General features: G+C 36.5%; 1 protein-coding gene across 1 annotated transcript in view; it reads right to left on the bottom strand.

Moving 5' to 3' along the window:
- LOC150100631 (fibrillin-1-like) overlaps positions 1-22,509 on the bottom strand; it is a 1,594,375-nt gene that overhangs the window by 1,421,481 nt on the left and 150,385 nt on the right. Inside the window, exon 6 of the mRNA XM_090401848.1 lies at positions 19,909-20,034. Within this exon, the coding sequence (XP_090257974.1) occupies positions 19,909-20,034 (126 nt within the window). The remainder of the gene's footprint in view (positions 1-19,908; positions 20,035-22,509) is intronic.

Consider the following 22,509-nt stretch of genomic DNA (forward strand, 5'->3'; position numbering starts at 1 on the left):
GGCAAAATTGTTCCACTTCACAAAGGTGGTGATAAGGCTAAGGCAACAAATTATAGGCCAATCTGTATATCTGGAGTTGTAGTTAAGGTATTGGAGAAGTTGGTGAGATACAGGATACAAAAGTGGATTGATAATGGTGATATTCCTTGCGCTTGTCTGCATGGTTTGTTAGTTAAAGGAGGTCATGTTTTATAAATTTGTTTATGAATTATAACAAGGTGATGAATATGTATTGGACAAAGAAGATCCATATACAGAGGTATACTTTGATTTTTGCAAAGGCTTTTGATAGATTGCCACACCACAAGTTGATCACTAAACTGAAGCAGATGAGATCGGATGATAGACTAGTGGGTTGGATAGGTGAATGGCTATTAGATAAGTATCCACAATTTGTGTATGGGGGAGCACTATCTCAAAAGAGTGAAGTCACTAGTGGTATGCCTCAGGGATCAGTTTTGGGACCATTGTTATTTAATTTGTATATTAATGATATTGGGATAGATTTAAATGGTGATATGCAACTGTTTGCAGATAATGCAAAACTGGGGAGAGAGTAATGAGGAATCAAGTAGATGTTGCAGCCTTACTAGAGGAATTGAATTGATTGTATAAGTGAGCAACAGTATGGAACTGTCAATTCAATGTTGTCAAATGTAAGGTCCTGAAATTTGGTAGGCAACAATAAGATGCAAAGTATACACTTGACAGGAAATTTTGGAGGAAGTTGAGGAAATGAGAGACCTTGGAGTGGTTGTGGACAAAGATCTGAAGTTCAGAGGTCACATTGCACAAGTTGTGAAGACATCACATCAGATTATGGCAATGATGTGGAGGACCTTAACTTGTTAAAAAAGATATTCTGGTTCCATTGTAGAAGGCATTAATCAGGCCTCATATGAATTATTGTGCACAGATCTGGTCCCCTCATTTTCATGTTGATGAGGATATGTTGGAAAGGGTCCACAGAAGACTGACTAAAGTCATCAATGGTTTTGGGATGTGGGATATGAAGACAGACTGAGGAATGCAGTTTGCAAACCTTATGAACAGGAAGAGAGGGGATATGATTCAGACATTTAAGTTGGTAAAGGGTTGTTACCAGGTTAATGAATAAGAAATTTTTCTTAGAATGGGGGAAAGGGAATAAAACAAGGGGGACAAACATGGACATTGTATAAGGAAAGTGTGAGCAGGGTCATAAGGAGCATGTTCTTTGCATGGAGAGTCATTGGTGGGGGGAGGGGGGAGGAATATGTTGCCTCACACTGTGGTGAATGCAGATACACTGAATGAGTTTAAAGTACGGTTTGATGGGCTTTGTGTGTAACAGTGTTTGCCTCCTGTGATGAGTCTTTAGACCTCATTTAGGTGTCTATAATGTTAATAATAATAATAATGACAATAATGATGATAATAACAATAATAATAATCATGCAATCCGTTTCATTTTTGTAACTAATCCTTTAAGTTTCCCAAGCATATTAGCTGCACCACCAGTACAAATTAAGATACAGTCTCTCGTTTTTCAAGCAGCACTTAAGAAATACCTTAAGAAATACCAAAAAATTTTACTGCCATTCACTGAAGGTTTTCCAAAACCTACATCTAATGCAAATTTTATATATATGCAAGGCTTCAAAAATATGTTCTTAAATCTACTAGCCACAAACAAATTTTACTTGCTAAGGCATCAGTCTACTTCATATAAATATTGCTAACTACTGAGGACAAAAGAAAGTAACCTTTTTTAATTTTCACTATATGTTACACATAATTATAGAGAACTATTCATTACTTTAATCTGTGTATAAAATGTACACTACAACATATCTCAGTTTCTAGGTAATGTAAGATCATCACAAATCAGTTTGTGTTTTCTATTGTTTATTGTTTATAATAAAGGGTGAATTATCCATAAAATAATTTAATAGAAAAGACAAATAATATAATTCAAGAAAAGAACAAGAAAATAAGTAGAACTTGCTGTGGAGCCAGACTCAATTTGCACAATAATCCGGTCTTTGACTTGTCTTTGAAAGATAACTGCAATTTTGCTCACATTCTATAACAATGTTACCATTTAACTAGACGAGGGGAATGGAATGTATTCTGTCAAAAGTCTTAGCAAAATCCAAAAATATCATTTTTGGATTTTGCTAAGGCTTTTGACAGAATACAGCATGGCAGACTGCTGCATAAATTGCAGAAAATGGGTTTGGGTTATACAATATTAGCATGGATAAGAGGATGGCTGACTGACAGATATCAAAAAGTGGTATACAGGAGATCTGAGTCTGCAAGATTTAAGGTAACAAGTGATGTACCACAAGGATCAGTGCTTGGTCCACTGTTATTCAATCTGTACATTAATGATATTGGGAAGGATTTGACAAGCGACATACAGTTATTTGCTGATGATGCAAAGATAGGTAGGGTAATCAGGAATGCTGCTGATATGCAGTCTTTGCAGAATGATTTGAATAGGCTGGAATTGTGGGCATGGGAAAATGGATGTCAGTTCAATGTCAGTAAATGTAAAGTCATTCATTTCGGCATGATTAGATATCTCAGGATAAGAGATAGATGCAGAAAGTTTTTTACCTTGGGTATGATATATGTTAAAGATACCAAGCTATTTATGGTAACTTGTTTTGGTAAAATATTTATAAGCTCTGTATTACTTAAAACTTAGTATTTCTTAGCCTGGCTCCCACTGACGAGACCTCATTAAAGGTCGAAACCAGTCTGGGTAGTGGCCCTTGCCTTTAATACATAGCATCATACATCTCCTCCAGGAGATGTGCTTTGCATTAAGGGTAAATATTAAGAATAGTGATCAGAGCTTATAATCCCTTTACCACGAGTTGCCTTGACTTGCACTACGCACAGGGTCAGAGGGGGTGATATGATTGAGACTTACAAACTTCTGAAAGGGTCATACAGGATTTCAATTGATGGAATTTTTCAATTTATGGAAAGGGGGGGAAAGGATGAGAGGGCATCCTTGGAAGCTGAGAATGAATGCCGCCAAGAAGCGTGTGAGGGCTAGATTTTTCTCTCAGAGGGTGGTGCATGATTGGAATGGATTGCCATTGGATGTTGTGAGTGCAAGCAGTGTGAATGAATTCAAGAATAAGTATGATAGCTGGTGCGTGTAGTATGTGGCCTCCCTCGATGAGTCTCTGACTCCTTAGAGGTCTCTCTTAATAATTTTTTTTATTTTTTTAATAATTTTTTTAATATTTTTAATATTTTAATAATAATAATAATAATTGTATTTTTTAAATAACAGTATTAAAATTTTTTTTCATAATTGTAAAATACTCAAGTATTTAATTAAACTTAGCAATTCATCTTGTTAGCTTGTGAAAATAGACTTAGGACAATACTATATTACAATTGCACCTACTTAAGGGTTAAAAGTATTGTAAAAATAAAGTATATAAATGTACTACAGTATTTAATTAAATTGCGCCAATTTTAATGTGTTTATAATTACTGGTTTCTTTTGTTAATAAAATTATATTGTGAGAAATGCATAATTAACTGTCTTTAAATAACAGATCGTCTTTTATAAATATTATGCTTACTGTATATTATTATTATTATTATTATTATTATTATTATCTGACCTCCATGGAGTCAGAGACTCATCATGGGAGGAACACAGTATTACACACAATGCTCATCCAACATGCTTTAAACTGATTCAATGTGTTTACATTCCCAATACATTCAGGCAATGCATTCCACTCATCAATCACTCTCTATGCAAAGAACTTGCTCCTCAATTCTCTGCTCATGCTCTCCTTATACAGTTTCCAGCAAATGGCCTCTTGTTCTACCTCCCTCTCCATTCTATGAAATATCTCTTCATGTCAACCTGATCTTCCTCCTATTCACGAGGCTTTGCAACTTACATTCTCTCAATCTGTCCTCATACTCCACATTCCAAAGACTACTGACCACCTTTGTGAATCTTCTCTGGACCATTTCAAACATATCCTCGCCACCATGAAAATCTGGCGACCCATATGAGGCCTGATCAAGGCCTTATACAATGGCATTATAACCTCTCTATTTCTGCATGTCAGGGTCCTCTGCATCATTGCCATTATCCGATGTGATGTCTTCACAACTTGCGTAATATGGACCCTGAATTTCAGATCCTTGTCCACCATCACTCTTAGATCTCTCATCTCCTCTACTTCCTGTAACGTTTTCACACCAAGTGTATACTTCGCATCCAATCGTTGCTTACCAAATCTCAAAACCCCATACTTGGCAACGATGAACTGATAGTTCCACTTACCTGCCCATTCATGCAATCTATTCAAGTCCTCTTGTAAGGCATTAACATCACCCTGACTGTGCATTGCTCTCCCCAGTTGTGCATCATCTCAAACAGCTGCATATCAGCTGCCAATCCCAATATCATTAATATACAAATTGAACAACAATGGCCCCAAAACTGACCCCTGCAGCACATCACTGGTGACCTTTCTCTTCCAAGATACTCTACCCCCATATACAACTTTCTGATACCTATCTAACAGCCAGTCACTGATCCAACACAGAAGTCGGTTATCCAATACCATCTGTTTCAATTTATTTAAGAGCTTGTCATGTGGCAGTCTATCAAAAGTCTTTGCAAATTCCAAGTACACCGCTGTATATGCATCTCCTCTGTCCAAGGTATTTGTCACCTTGTTATAGTACATAAGTAAGTTAGTGAAACAAGATCTCCCCTTAACAAACCCATGCTAATAACCACAGAGAATATTGCTGTTATCAACCCATTTCTGTATCCTACTTCTCACCAATCTCTCTACTACCTTCACAATCTGCTGATATGCAGATTGGCCTATAAATTGAAGCTACAATCTTATCATCACCTTTATGCAGTGGAACAATTTTACACCACACCTTCAACTCCCTTGGAACCTGTCTATTGCAAAACTCTTATTAAACAGACAGGCATGCCAATATTACCGTCAGTTCCCTGGAACATTCCCTTAAGATGTGTGGTGATATGTCACCAAATCCCATCACCTTATTGACATCAAGGTTATTTATTTCCTCAAATGCCTCCTGCTTACTCACAATTAAGCCATCCTCTCCTATGTCTTCTACACTTAATTTCCTCATGATTCCACCCTGATCAGGATGAAACATCCTTGTAATATGATCACTGAATACCTCAATAATGTCTTCTGGAGCAGAAGACAATATTACCATTCTACCACTTTCATTAATTAACACCATCTTGCCATGATCATTCTTCCTTCTACTTACCACATATCTAAAAAACTCTCTATGGTTTTTCCTTCACCTGATTTGCCAATTTCTGCTCATACTGCACTTTTGTTTTCCTTACATGTAAGATTAATATTGAGCTAAAGGAATGCATTGATTTGATTATAAAATTTACTTATTGGAAATTATTACTGTAATTTAATTTAAATGTATTCATGATATGAAAAACTTACTTGGTTCAGTTGAACTGTTACTGTTTTCAAGTAAAGCATAGTAATGATAACATGTAATGCATGCATGGGTAAAGAACACTGTATAATGCTGTGTGAGAGAAATGGGAGGATTTTTGAACATGACCGCACATATTTATGAAGTCTTTTATATTGAAAGAAAAGCGTTTTAACATTGTCAACTGTAATGTTATGATAGTGATGACAGGGCATCTGTTGGTAGAAGAAGATATGGTAGGTTGAGTTTTAATGACTGTTTTTTTTTTTGTAGTCATTATAAAAAGAATGTTCTGATCCTTAAAGGAGATAAAAGGAAGGAATAAAGTGAAGATGATTGGTTTACATTATGACTTTTAGAGAAACCTATTAACTAAAATTGCAAGTGCTTTGTTGATTCTTCAAAAGGGAAAGCTGTAGTGTTCAAATTAAAGATTTCAGATCCAGAAGGTTTATTTCCGACTCTCTGGAAATAAAACTTCTTTAAGAAATTCAGTGGCAACCTGTGTTCAAATAACTTGACAGTGAATGAGATGATGTTTTAAAATAAAAAAAAAAAGAAAATGTGTAAATTATGCAAAGAAAATAATATATTATTATTATTATTACCCAAAGACCTCATGTAGTCAAAGACTCATCTGGGAGGTCCTTTTATCACACACACAGCTCATCATACCATGCCTTGAACACATTGAAACTCCTTGCAGACACCACACTCTCAGGCAAGGCATTCCAATCATTCACAAATCTGCACAAAAAAAACCTACCTCTCGCTCCCCTACTCACACCCTCTTTATACAGTTTCCAGGGATGACCTCTGGTTCTCTCCTGATCTCTCACTATTTTCTGCAGAACCTCTCCAGCATTGATCCTATAACAACCCCTTACTAACTTGTAGGTCTCTATCATATCTCCCCTCTTCCTCCTGTCCACCAGACTCTGCAAGTTGTATCTTCTCAATCTTTCCTCATACTCAACATTCCAGAGGTCAGAAACTACCTTTGGACCATTTCCAACATCTCTTCATCCTTCTAAAAACCAGGTGACAAATCTGGGCACAATAGTCTATGTGTGGCCTAATCAAAGCCTTATACAATGGAACAAGATTCTCCATACTTCTACAAACCAGTGTCCTCCGCATCATTCCCAGAAGCCTTTGTGTTGTCTTCACAATTTTGGCTATGTGTCCCCTAAATTTTAGATCCTTATCCACTATCACCCCTAGATCTCTTATTTCTTCCACCTCCCACAATATATCCTCACCAAGCATAAATTCTGCATCCCATCTTTGTTTTCCAAATTTTAAAACCTTACATTTTGCAACATTGAACTCACATCCCCATTTCCGTGCCCAATCACTCAATTTATTCAAGTCTTCTTGTAAGGCCACAACATCTTCACTACTCTTCATGGTTCGTCCCAACTTTGCATCATCTGCAAACAACTGAATATCTCCCAAATCTTCACCTACGTCATTAATACACAAGTTAAACAGTAATGGCCCCAAAACAGACCCCTGAGGCACTCCACTAGTGACTTTCCTTTTCCTGGATATCACCCCCCCCCCATACACAACTTGTTGATACCTATCAGATAGCCAGACTCCAATCCAATGCACCAATCTAATATCCAACCCCATCTGCTCTAGTTTGACTGTCAATTTATCATGAGGTACTCTTATCAAAAGCCTTTGCAAAATCCAAGTATATTACTATGTATCCTTCTCCACTGTCCAAGGAAGCAGTCACTTTATTGTGATAACTAGGTAGATTACTAAAACATGACCTCCCTTTAGCAAATCCATGCTGTCCATCAAAGATAATACCATTGTTGTCAACCCAACTCTGGATCCTAGTTCCCACAAACTTCTCCAACAACTTAACCACAACACCTGACACACAGACAGCCTATAGTTTGATGCTTGAGTTTGCTTGCCTCCTTTATGAAGTGCCACAATTTTGCCCTCCTTCCACTCCTTGGGAATTTGACCAAGTACAAGACTCATATTAAAAAAATATGTCAAGGTCGACGTAAACTCCCTGGCACATTCCTTCAGAATACGTGGTGATATATTATCAATTCCCACATTCATATTAACATCTAGTTTACTCAACTCCCCATACACCTCTTGCTCGCTTACAGTCAGTCTCTCCTCCCCATAATCTACTGCTCTCAGTCTCTCCATGAAGTCACATTCACAAGATTGAAAGACCTTTATGAATTGCTCATTAAATATCTCCACCACACATTCAGCAACAGCTGTCTTTATATCATTTTCTCCTATCAATGTCATCCTTCCATAATCATTCTTTCTTTTGCTAGCTACATATCGAAAGAACTCCTTAGGATTCTTTTTGGCTTTATTAGCTAACTGCTGTTCATACCTCTCTTTAGCTACCCTCACCAACCAAGTCACCCTCCTTGCCTGGTCTTTGTAGACCTCATGGAATAGGTTTTTTCCACTTCTCTTATGCTGCCTACACAATGTCCTCTTTCTCTCTATCGCATGCTTAATCTCTTTATTCATCCATTTCACACCTACCTTATTTAATCTTCTCACTCTTGGAATACACTTAGACATTGCATCTACTAGATAGTTTTTGAAAATCCCACAAGCTGTATTGATCTCTTTTCCAGTTAGCTCCTCATTCCATGCTACACCCACAAGCTGTCTCCTGAGCGCTTCATAATCAATCCCATTGTAGTTCCACATATACCCTTTTCTCACGGAGGTCCTCACACTGCTGGCAACCACCCAGGTAATCACCTCATGGTGGATGATTTGACACCTCATTTATAATTACATTCTCTGATGAGATGACCAAATTCAAGACCCTCAATCCTCGCATGCCTTCTGTTATATACTGTCTGAGGTAGTTATCCCTCAAAAACTCATGCAACTCATTTTCTTTACTTCTAGTTGCTATCTCATCATTCCAGTTTATATTGCCATAATTAAAATTGCCCATTATGATCACCCTTTTCTTATTTGCTTGGCTAATTTGATTATACAGTTCATTATCGCAACCATCCACATTACCTGGTCTATAACAACATCCAACCAAGTATTTGATTCCATTCACCTCTATCTCATTCCATACTGCCTCAAAACCACTGGCACTATTTCCCTCTTGCATCTCTACCTTTGTATGGACATAACGCTTTCTCTATTCAACAGCACTTCCCCACCCCTCCCTTTTTACCCCTTCTATCCTCACAAAACACATCATAGCCTTCCATTTCTATTCCTGTCAGGATGTCGTCCTCTTCCAACCATGTCTCACTTATTCCAACAATCTTTGGGTGAACAGACGCAATTAAGGCAACCATTTCATCTGCCTTGTTTCTTATACTTCTAGCATTTGTATACAAACACAACTGAAGAAGTTAATAAAGAAGAAGCATGTGAAACTCTACTTCATTCTCCTAACTTAAACAGATCCGACGGCTTACGTCTATCCCCTTTATGGGAGATAGTACTTTACAAATCAGCTAATCTTTCCTAACTTTTTATTGTATTAATTTTTTTTTTTTTTTTTTTTTTTTTTTTTTAGGAAAGTTATTGACCTTTTTAGTTATCTTACACCAGCTACTTAGGTGGCGCTTTTTGGAATTGTCAGTTAGTGTTTAATTTTTGTGCCTAATTGTACTGAAGATGCCTGTGACACACAGGCGAAAATTATACTATTAAATAATATTTCTACATGAGTTTTTCCGTTATTTATTATGCATAGTTATGTCTACTCACGGTTTACCTCTTTTAAAACTTACAACTGCTCATTTCTGGATCTACAGCTAGTTCCACTGATATCACTCATTCGATGTGATCTCTCCATGCTTGACTGGGGCAATTTCCCTCTATGCTTATTCATTTTAAAACCCTTTTCAATTCCAACTGTTTCCTCTTGATCCCAGGTCAATCCATTTCTTTCCTGTCTACACATGCTCTCACCTCCTCTCGAAGCATCCACCTTTCTCACGCTGTGTATCCCTGTCCACTCTGAAGCTCCCCGTTTCCCTGCTCCTCTTGCACACCCATTCTCTCATTTTCTATACTCATACCATTCACTTCCTCATTCATAACCACCTCTTCAATCTCTCCTGTCTTACTCTCCTGCTCTTCCTTATCACTTCCTGCTTGATCTGATTCATTCTCTCTCACTCTACTTACTCTCCTGCTGTTCCATATCACTTCCTGCTTGATATGATTCATTCTCTCTCTCACTCTACTCACTTCTCTACCTTCCAGCAGCAGTCTCTCCAAGCGACTCACACCAAACCACTCAAATGTAGTCCATCGCTCCCATACAGTTCACTTCTTCCTTCAAACTCATTCCACACAGTAACAAACTGTACTCCCATCTCCTCGCACATTTCAGCCAGCATATCATTCATAATCCTTGCTCTCCTCCTCATCTCACCACAGTCATACCCAGGCAACACGCTGACTCCCTTTCCTGTCACACTATTCTCTTTTATCCTTCTAAGCAGCCTCCTGACATCCATTCTGACTTGCTCTTTGTCCTCTGTCAAATCATTTGTGCCAATTAAAACCATCAACTCCTTTTCTCGCTCCCTCCTCATATGCAATGCTTTAATCACTCTACTAATTTTACTGCCTGTAAAAAACATACCTTGTGCATCCTATCATCCAGTACACCTTAAATAATGGAGTCGTCATATAATGCCACTCGCTCATCTTTTGTTAACTCTTTCGTGCGATCATGATTAGTTTTAATAGTTTTTACCCGAATTTTCTTACTTTCATTCCGCATCCATTTCATCTCTTCCCTCATCCAATCCAATTACTTCTGAATCTCATGTCACAGTCTCTCTATCATTCATTCTTTCTAATTTTTATAACTGTCGACACTCTCTTCTCACTTTCGCTCTCATTCACCCTTCTGTGCTTCCATACTTTTGGTCCAACATGCGTCTGACTTTCGCTATCATTCATTCTTTCGATTTTTTCCACTTTCGATTCCTGCATCACGCCATTTCCAGTTTCATTTGTTCTCTCAATTTCATTTCCTTCTGCTCTCGCCTCACTTTCATCCTTATCAACATCCATTACGGTTTTTAAATCACTCGTTTTCTTTTTTACTGATTTTTTAATACTCTTTCGCCTCTCTTTCACACCATCCTTCTTTTTCAAACGTGCACTCATTTTGAATATTTTGAATGCTTTTGAATCCTCTTGTGTCTGATAACTCACCTGTGGCAAGTAATCAAGTAAAAAGTGCCTGTATGTATATATATATATATATATATATATGTATATATACTCTTGGAATCCTTACAGGTTTTCAAGGAATAGTAGGGTTCCACAGAACACAGTTTAAAAAGACTGATATAGAGTGTACAACTTGCAAACTTGCCAAACAGTTAGCAAAGTCACTTGCACTCTTACTTTTATAAATTCTGTTCGTTTCAAAATCTTTAGTGAATTCAGACATATAGTTAGTTTTGATGACACATTTTTATTTACAATACACCATTAAGTGAGACTCTTGAGTTAATAACATCAGATCCCCAACATTTTTAAAGAATTCAAATTCATTATGTATGTAAGCTACTTTACTTGGTGAGCAAAATCTACTAACCAATTAATGGTACCACAAAGCATTTTACTCCATTCTCTTCCTTCCTTTGGTTAATTTTGATATGGAGCATTTGGAAAACAAAGTACTTCTCACAGCTTCTCTCAAACCTTTATTGTGTCTTTGTTATGTTGATAATATATTTGCCATTTCACCCAATGGACAAGATACTTTAGATATTTTGTAACACCTCTAAGTAGTACTTTTTACATTAGAAAGAGAATCAAATAACTGTGTGCCTTTCTTCACACACACAGATGCATAATTAACTGTCAAAATTTTCTATTTATTATTATTATTATTATTAACATCTGACCTACATGGAGTCAAAGAACTCATCACAGAGGTCTATAATCTCTCATGAAAAAAGATCATCAAACCATGCCTTGAACTCATTCACAGTTTCTGCTTGCACTCATCACACTTTCAGGTAATGCATTCCACTCACCAAACACTCTCTGTGCAAATAACCCGTTTCTCATTTCCATGCTCTCACTTTCCTTATACAGATTCCAGGGATGGCCTCTAGTTGTACTCTTGCCTCTCCTACTATATGAAAAATCTTCTCCACATTAATCTGGTGACAACTCCTCATCAACTTATATGTCTTAATCATATCCTCTCCTCTTCTTCTATTCACAAGGTTCTGTAAGGAATATTTTATCCATTTTATATGGGAAGTAGCCATTAGCTAAAAAGGTGTTGCAAAAATTCCCGAGTTCAGTTCCAAGGCTGTGTTATTTGAACAAAAAGCCCTGGCTTTGTGAATAAGTGTTTTGAGGATGCCATACTGTTGGGAAGGGGATGGAATGATTGCTTATATAAATACCTTGCTATATGAATGGTTTTACTGTAAATGAAAAAGGATAATGAGCATTAAGAAGTCATGTAACTAGTGTACCTAGAAAGGGGGAGACAGTTATTCCTTTCTCTTTCTATGCCGAAGTTTATTTTAGGATGTTGGCTGTTAAGTACGCAATAAAATTGTATCAAATGTGTCTGGACCATGAGGCCAAACACACATCATCAACATAGTACAGCAAAACTAATGGTTTAAGTAAGGGCTTTCTATAAGAAATAACCTAAACACATGGTGAATCTGAATCATTCAATTATGCAAGTAAGCAAATGTGGTTTAACCCCCCCCCCCCGAACCTGCCAGGACGTCTATAGACGTCCAGCTAAATCTGGATACGATTCTGTAACACCTATTGAATAACATGGATAAGAAGTGCAATTCGGTCTCACTATTTATCCACCTTGGCTGGTAGAGGTGTTAATGAGGTTAAGGGTCTCTGTCAAAGGTACATTAGTGAATAATGAAGTAATATTTAACAATTGACCATAATGTCAGAATCTGTCATGGTTAGATTTTTTTTTATTAATATTTTAAGGTATAAAGAATTTTTAATAGATGATGGAGGAGGGGGCAGGGATTTAGATAAAGCTTTAGTCAGTACTCTCTACTACTGGATGAAGGGGATATTGAGTTTATGAATTTTAAGGACCCCATATTAAACAAATTAATTGGGCATGTAAAAAAGAAGTGATCTTGATGGAATACTTTAATTACAGGAAAATATAGAATGGAAGGAAAAGATAGTGTATGAAAAGAAGGAGAGTGAATTTGTTGAATTTCTGAAGGATAAATTCATCTATTCCCAGGGGGGGGGATGGAATAGATGCTGGAGATAGTATGCATTGGCAAATAGATAGTATGCATTGGCAAATAGACTCAATGAGTGGAGGGCAGGTAATTATTCTGGGGGATTTCAAATATGGTAACATTGATTGGAAGGAGGAGAGGATACATGGGAGGAAGGAAATGGATTTTATGTAGTTACCAAGAGATAATTACCTGAGATAGCATGTAATGAAATATACTAAGGATTCGAGAGCACTCAATCCAGTAATTGCATCTGAGAATTTGTCTATAACAAATATGATCACATTGCCACCAATTGGTGAGAATGATCATATGGTTTTGACCTGGGAAGTGCTAAATGTGTGGAATTTTCAGTTAAGATAGGGTACATGTAGAATTACCAGGCTGATAAGCATGACAAGCTTAGGAGATTGCTTGGATCAGTGCCATAACAAATAAAACTGCAAGGGCTGGATGCTGATAGTGCATGGGAAGTAGTAAAGGAGTGTTTGAGGAAGGTAATGGCTGACTGCATACCTATAGTCAGAAGAATAAATCAAGTGGGAGTTAAATGGATGAATAACACCATTAAGCTGGAGATGCAAAAAAAGAAACAATTATGGAGGGGGTTTAAGGACAAAGGTAACCTGCAGGGTCATGAACAATACCAGGCACAGGCCAAAAGAGTAATTAGTGTGGTAAGAAAAGCAAAAGCAAATTATGAAAGGAAGTTAACAACACAGGCTAAAGAAAATCCCAAACAGCTCTTTTGATATGCTGCAAGTAAAAGAAAAAATGTATATGGCAGAATGATTTTAAGAAATGCCGATGGTAGGAAGGTAACTGAATCAGTCAAAATAGTAGAATTACTTAGTGAACACTTTGCAAGGGTATATCATCCAGGCAGTAATATTACAGGGATAATTACGGGAATGAGGGGAACTGATGGCTTATACTTGAACTGAGGTGAATAGCATATTGCAGAACCTTAATATGAATACACCTGTGGGATTGGATGGTATACTAGCTTGAGTTGTACACGAAGTGACAAAGGAATTGTCAGTGTCCTTGACCATATTATTTAATCTAAGTCTCAGTTCTGTCAAGTGATGGAAAGAGGGGAAAATAGTTCCATTGCATAAAGTAGGCTTCAAGACTGCTGTTGCAAATTACCGACCTATCAGCATATCAGGAGTCATTGTCAAAGTATTAGAGAAGTTGGTCAAGAACAAAATATAGGAATGGATAGATGGAAATATGAAACTGTATGAGGGGCAGCATGGTTTTGCAAAGGTAGATCATGCCTCAGTAACTTGCTCACGTTTTATAATACAGTGATGGCTGAATTGGATAAGGGTAATGGGTTTACAGTAATACTGCTGGAGTTCTAATCAGTAAACTGCAGCACATGGGGATAGATATAGTAATGGTTGGTGAGATGGATAGGAGGGTGGTTGATGGAGAGATATCACAGAGTAGTTTATTCAGGAGTAGAGTGCAAAAGAAGGCCTGTGACTAGTGGTGTGCAGCAGGGTTTCTGTTCTTGGACCACTGCTATTTAATTTCTTCATTAATGATATATTTCTGCTAACATATTGTTCCTGCTCTCTGTCTCATCTCGTCACTGTCATACCTGGGCAACCCGCTATTCTCTTTTATCCTTTTCAACAATCTCCTGATATCCAATCTTACATTCTCTTTGTTCCCAGTCAAGTTATTTGTCCTACTACTACTACCACTACCAACTCCTTTGCTCACTTAATCCCCATATACAATGCCTCAATCACTCTATTTATTTTACATCCAGGAAAACAAACCATCTGCATCTTCTCATTTACCACACCTCTAATAATTAAATTGCCATAGAATGCCACCTTCAGTTCTTTTGTTACCATTTTAATACCAACATCATTTGTTTTCATTTTCTTCACTCTTCCATGCATATCTACAAATCTCTTCATTTCACTCTGCTCCTGCCTTATCTTAACAAACTCAGTTTTCAAATCTTGCATCCTTTTTTTTTTTTTTTGCTAACATTCGCTTTCACTATTTTATTGCCAGTCACACACTTGTTTGCCATCAATCCTGTTTGCCACCTTACCATTAATGCATTATGTTTTTCATTATTGCCAACTTTATTGTTAATTTCACTCTGTTTGTAACGTCTTATAAATGATCATCTGCTTTACCATCAATCAAAATTTTTTTTACGCTATCATTTCCACACAACACTACTCCAAATACATGTTATTGTTCATGATATCTTCATGCCAGTTAGGACAAAATAATATCCAACAGATCTGAAATATGAAGTGATTACCATTTAGTTTTGGGAAGGGTTAAAATTAATATCACACTGTAAACAAAAGTGTGTAAGAATGTTTTAGAAAGGATCAAAGTGGAGCAGGTTTTAAAGATGAACTAAAGACTCACATGTACAAATATTTTTCAAGGCAAAACAATGTGATCCACTGTGATCCATTTCAAAAACAAGAATCAAACCTTAGTCAATAATCTCTTTGTCTGACTGAATCAATGGATTCAGTCAAAGAGGCACGTGAATTTCTCCGAAATGGTGGATTCAATAAGTGAAGGGAGGTAGTCATGGAAAAGAAGAAACATATCAAAAGTTAGATTAGCAGGTCAAAGAAAATTAGATTAGCAGGCCAAAGTAAATCCAAAAGAGTTTTTTTGCTACATAGCAAGTAAGAAAAGGAGTGATTATAGAAAGATAACTTTACTCAGTACTGATGGTAGGAAAGTGACAAAAGCAGAAGAAATAGTTCAGTTATTACTAAGTGATCACTTTGCAAGGATATATCATCCATATGGTGACTTTGCAGTTACTGAGGTGATCGAGACTGATGTGAGCATTGAGTAGATGAACTGGAGGTACTCAGTATACTGAAAAATATCAATGTGAATGCAGCAGGTGGCCCAGACGGTATGTCAGCTCATGAGCTATGAAAATGTGTAAGTGAACTGGCCATGCCTCTGCTGAAGAGTTCTCTCTGGCAAGGTTCCAAGCAAGTGGAAAGAAGGCAAGATAGTTCCATTATGTAAAGGTGGTTCCAAGACAGAGGTAGCAAATTACAGACCAGTTAGTATCTCTGAAGTGGTGGTTAAAATATTGAAAAAGTTGGTTAAAAGTAAAATTCAAGAATGGGTAGATAGGAATATGATATTCTATAGAGGATAGCATGACTTTGTAAAAGGTAGGTCCTGCCTCAGTAATTTATTCACATTTTATAATAAGGTAACAGCAGAATTGGATAAAGTGAATGGTTATAAAATGTTACTATCAGACTTTGCAAAGACATTTGACAGAACACTGCATGAAAACTATTGCATAAGTTGGGGCACAAATGGGAATGGATATGAGGCTGGTTGCAAGGGGGGGGGTAAATAGACATCAGAGGGTGGTGCATGGTGAAATGGAATCAAGTTAATCTGTAATTTTTAACCTGTACATTAATCTCTTTAATCTGTACATTAATGATAGAAGAAGATTTGAAGGGGGATATTCAGTTGTTTACCAATGATGCAAAAACTAGGAAGGGCGATAGTTGATAAATGTATTCCTGCAAGATTATTCAAATAAATTGGCACTGATGGTACTAGATTACAGGAAATTGATGAAGTGAACTTTTCTTGATTTGCTATACCTTCCTATTCAATAGCTACAATGCCAAAAAAGATTAACAAATTAATTGCTCCATTACCTGATATCTCTCTCAACATATTAATTATAATCAGATCTGGTTCTTCCAGGGAAGAACCAAATCTGATTAACCAGGCCATCCCTGGAAGTTATGTAAAGTGTGGTGAAGAGGGGTGGATGAAGTAAACTTTAAATGCAGAATTGTCAGTGAATGGAACACATTACCAGAATATATTGCTAATGCAAGGAGTGTTAAGGATTAAAAATTTGGTATGATAAATTGCATTGTCAGTTGAATGACCTCCCATGATGAGATAAGTCTGCCAACTCCATGGAAGGTATAATAATAATAATAATGCTCTTACTATTCCTTTTATCTGGTGCACTTCAGAAAAAACAGCCAGAACTTTAAAGAAATATAATCTCTACACAGTTTTTAGACCTTATATGAATGATGCCTTTATTGACTCTCCTAAGGATCAATTCCCTCTCCTTCTATGTTCCAGATATGTAAAAGGTCCCTTGCTCTTGCAACTTGCCAATAATAGATAAACTGTGAGATCTGATGATATCCACCTTGAAGAACATTATTATTATTATTTAGGCCTCCAAGGAGTCAAAAGAGGGTCCTTCCTAGGAAACACAAGTCTATCAAGACTCATCGTGGGAGGTTCTTCCTAGGAAACACAAAGTCTATCATACCACTCCTTAAACTCATTGACCGTTCTTGCTCTCACCACTCTATCAGGTGATGCATTCCACAGTTCAACCACCCTCCATGCATAAGAAATATATCCATTGCCACAACCACAATCAATCAGATCTAGATGACCTTCACCAAATCAAATAGAAAACTACTATGCTTCATTGCAAGAAATACTAACCTGAAAGACTTTTTTAGGAATCAACATCAGATTCTTTAAAAAAATACAATAAAATAAGTAAATATGATTGTATGAAACTTTCCAAGATTTGGGAAATAGTAATTCTTCGACCTCCAGCCTAACAATCAATTAAAGGAAACTACTATGCCTTAACTGAAGGAGGTCTTATGATCTTACAGGGGAGAGCTCTTATAACTTTAGGTTTCTAGTCTAACACCCTAGATGATGTCTCTGTGACAGAGACAAAAAATTGGAACTATTAAACCTGTGTTTAATATTGTCATTGTTTTGTTTTATTCCATTAAACTAGCATCTAAGCCTAAATATATGCAAACATAATAGAGAGAAATTCATCATGTAGAATATTGGAACTATATATTGGAACTATTAAACCTGTGTTTAATATTGTCATTGTGTTGTTTTATTCCATTAAACCAGCATCTAAGCCTAAATACATGCAAACATAATGGAGAGAAATTCATCATGTAGAATTTATGGAGACAAAAACAAACATGTTAGAGCAATTTACTTAAAATTAAGAAAATAACACCAGACATTTCTATCTCTTTATCAAGATCATCATCATCATCAAGAAACATAGATATGAACAAGACACAAGCTATGTTCTACATACAGGAACACTAAATCTAATTGCTTTGTTAATCGTTTAAACTAGCCTGATCTCTGGTGACAAAAAAAAAGAAGAAATAAATGAGTAATTAAATAAAATCTAAATTTTTATACATAACAGGTATGATAATATTACACAATAAAAATAAATATTTTTTTTTTTTTTTTTTTTACAGTGGAAATACATCCAATGCATCTCTACAGTCCTGTTGTGTTAAGGTTTCCTTATGATGGGGTTCTTCCCTCATAGATCTAGATGCTAGATCCATAATCTTGGAATTACAAAACCATCATTCTTGTTGAGATTACAATGATGAATCAGAATCTCACAAGATTCCTTAAAATTTCTTTCAAACAAGGTTTTGGTATGGTGTACAGACTTGGTGCCTTTCCAGTTAATTCTGGAAAGGCATCAGGTGTGGAGTGCATGGTCAGAGAGGCTTGTTTTACCATAGTGAAGAAATTTAATGTGGCATTTGTGTTTGTCTTTTTTTATTGGAATTGTGTGCCCTGTTTCCCTTATGTAGGGTAAGTTGCAGGTGCATTGGTGAGTCCTTAGGTAGACAAGGTAAGAAAGGGAATCTTTAGATGAGTTGAGTATAGTTTTAATTTGGCAGGAGGTTTGAAAGTGGTCTTAATATTGTATTTATATAGTGCTCTGTAATTTTTTTCTGATATTCCCCTAAAGTATGGTACAGCTATGGCATTTTCGTAATCTTTTTTACCTTTAATAGCATTATTGTGGAGGATCTTGTGAACTGTATTTTTGTTGTAGCCATTTTTATAAAGATTTGGCCAATAATTTCATATTCCTTCTTTGGTGCCTGCTCATGAGAGCAAATTGTTTGTGCTCTATGTTTGAGGGGTGCTGATGGCCCCTAGTTTTTATGTTGGATGGCAGTATGAAACTTTGTGTATGGCCTGTGTGTAGGTTTACAGTAGACCATGAATGAAAGACAGCCAGAGGGAAAATAGGTGACATATGTCTAAGATTCATACTGTAAAAATCTCACATAATTATTTTACTTGTTACCATTTGTTACAGTGTTATATATTCTGAGAGTGAATTTCACAAGAGGAATATGTTTTTTTTTTTCTGTGTTTGCATTTACTAATGCACTTGTACGTTTAGTATTACCAGAGTCGCCATGTAATTAAGTGGTGGTGATATTAAAGGAGACTTAAATGTAGTTTTAAATAGTTAACTTGATTACCCTAAGAATTACTGTAGCAATTCTTAGAGAATAACAGAAATGCTGTATGTATATTATGGTATGTTTGTCTATTTGAGTGTTTGTATTGTAGTAATATTGTAGTGAACCTATGAAAATTCAAATTTATATTTTGACAAATTCATTTTTACTTGTGGAATAAATTCCACAAGAAAAAAAATTACTACAGACATATTCAATTTTGATTACATCTACAATCATTTTTTAACTAAATAAGGACCTGCATCTGTGGCTAAAGATGATAAGGAAATGAATGGCCATTGTAGACAAGAATCTGAAATTTATTGGATGTATGATAAGAACAACACAACAGAAATAGTGTAGAGTTAAAATACTGGAAACACAGAGCATCTGGTTTTCAGCATATCAAGGACACCAAACAACAGTATTTATTTTTTTTTAATGTGACTCCCATCCATGAGAGGTTGTAAATTCACACTACTAATGTAGTATGATTTTACAATTCTTTACTTTTACTAATGAGTAAAAGTAAAGAATTCTTTTCTATTTTTATTAATTTTATGTTGTTGTTTTTTAAATGAAATTCATCTCCCATCTAAAAATTACAAATATCTGTTTGTGATTGTCTTTAGGTAGGAGATGACTATAGTGAAATTTGATGACTATAGCGAAAGCAGATATGCTTACCATGTGCATTATATATTAATTAATTAGTATAACTGAATATAATTAATATTATATGTAATACTTTAACCAAAATTTTCTTATACTAAAATTATTTTATTTTCACAAGAGTAACAGTTACTTACCTTCACAAGAATTAGTTTCTGTGCTATATTCGTATCCCTGCTGACAATCACAGTGAAACGATCCAATAGTATTAGTACATTGTCCGCCATCACATACCCCAGGAATAGCTTCACATTCATTTACATCTGGAAGATAGTTATCAACAAAATAATTCCTTAAATATATAAACACCTTGCAATCAATGAGGACAAACCATAATTAACCTCAATGGAACATATTATCATTACTATCACCAGCCTTACACTCTGTGAAAGTCTGATGATATATCTGAAATGATGAAAGTCTGAAAGTGTATGATGCGTGCCAGAGATCAGCAGGAAGAGATAAAGAGAAAAATCAGGAGAGTGGTACTGAAGAGACAGCAGTGCTTGGCAGTGGAAACAGTAGTAGTAGTGTGAGAGAGGAAGAGAGAACGGGAATACAAGAGGAACAGGGAAATGGGGGGGAGCTCGGATGGACAGGGAGACATGGCATAGAGAGAGTGAATGTTGAAAGTGGCAGTGAATGTGTGTATGAAGATGGAGTATATTGCAATGTGGGTGGAGAAGTGGAGACTGAGCAGGCATACGTGGTAAGCAGGGATAAAGATGATTTGGCAGGTGTAGTAAGGAATTCACAACCAACATATGGCTTGCATAGGACTGGCTATAGACCTAAAAATGAACTGTTGTGCTTGTTTACAAATGCCAGAAGTATCAGAAATAAAGGGGATGAAATAGTTTCAGTGATGGAGTTTATTCAGCCCCAAATCATTGGAATAAGTGAAACATGGTTGAATGAAGATGATATCGTAACGGGAATAGAAATGGAAGGGTACAGTATTTTTCATGAGGATAGAAAGGGCAGGAAGGGAGGGGCAGTGCTGCTAATGATAGCAGGGGAATAAGTCCACATAAGGTAGACATGAAAGGAGGAAATAGTGGCAATGGTTATGAGGCAGTGTGGTGTAATGTGGAGGTTGAGAGGAAGACATATTTAGTTGGATGTTGCTATAGGCCTGGGAATGTGGAAGGTGGTGATGAAGAAATGTATAAACAACTTGGATTAGTGAACAAAGGAAGGGTAATTATTATGAGTGATTTTAATTATGGCGGTATAGATTGAAATGAAGAGATAGCATTTGGGAATAAGGAAAGTGAATTTCTCGAGTTCTTGAGAGATAACTATCTCAGGCAGCATTTAAAGGAAGGCACACGAGGATCAAGAGTTCTAGATCTGATCATTTCATCAGAGGATGTAATTGTTAGAGGGCTTTTGCATTTTCCTCCAGTTGGTGTAAGTGATCATGAAGTAATCATGTGTGTTGTGGCTAGTCATATGCAGGCTTTTGCGGGGAAAGGATATATGTGGAATTATAAGGCTGGTGATTATAACAAGCTTAGGAGACAACTTCGAGTTATAACATGGAACGAGGAGTTGAGCTGTAAGGAAATAAATGCTGCATGGGAACTTACAAAGAAATACATAGCAGCATCAATGTATGAATGTATACCAAAGGCCAAAAGACTGAATAAGGTAGGTGTAAAATGGATGAATGTTAAGCATGAAATCTGGAAAAAAAAGTACTTTGGAGAAAGTACAAGATGAATGATGGTAATCAGTCACATGAAGAATATAAAGAACAAGCCAGGAGAGTGACTCAGTTAGTAAGGAAAACAAAAGTACAGTATGAGCAGAAATTGGCAAATCAGGCTAAGAAAAACCTAGAGGTGTTTTTTAGATATGTGGCAAGTAGAAGGAAGAATGATCATGGAAAGATGAAGTTAAGGGATGAAAGTGGTAGAATGGTAACTGCTGCAGAAGACATTGTTGAGGTATTCAGTGATCAATTTATAAATGTGTTTCATCCTGATCAGGGTGGAATCATGAGGAACTTAAGTGTAGAGGACATAAGAGAGGATAGCTTAATTGTGAGTGAGCAGGAGGTATTTGAGGAAATAAATTATCTTGATGTTAATAAGGCAATAGGATTTGATGACATATCACCACACATCTTAAGCGAATGTTCCAGGGAAATGGCAGTAGCATTGGGATGCCTGTTTAATAAGATTTTGCAACAGCACAGGTTCGAAGGGAGTGGAAAGAGAGTAAAATTGTTCCACTGCATAAAGGTGGCGATAAGGCTGTAGCTTCAAATTATAGTTGTGGTGAAGGTCCTGGAGAGATTGGTGAGAAGTAGGATACAGAAATGGGTTGATAACAGCAATATTCTCTGTGGTTATTAGCATGGGTTTGTTAAGGGGAGATCATGTTTCACTAACTTACTGATGTACTATAACAAGGTGACAAATACCTTGGACAGAGGAGATGCATATACAGCAGTGTACTTGGATTTTGCAAAGACTTTTGATAGACTGCCACATGACAAGCTCTTAAATAAATTGAAACAGATGGTATTGGATAACAGACTTCTGTGTTGGATCAGTGACTGGCTGTCAGATAGGTATCAGAAAGTTGTATATGGGGGTACAGTATCTCGAAAGAGAAAGGTCACTAGTGATGTGCTGCAGGGGTCAGCTTTGGGGCCATTGTTGTTCAATTTGTATGTTAATGATTTTGGGTTGGGTTTAGCTAGTAATATCCAGCTGTTTGCAGATGAT

The sequence above is a fragment of the Typopeltis vanoorti genome, chromosome 12 (genome assembly GCF_054136105.1).
Source record: "Typopeltis vanoorti isolate ZY-2024b chromosome 12, IOZ_Tvanoo_1.0, whole genome shotgun sequence".
NCBI lineage: Eukaryota > Metazoa > Arthropoda > Arachnida > Uropygi > Thelyphonidae > Typopeltis > Typopeltis vanoorti.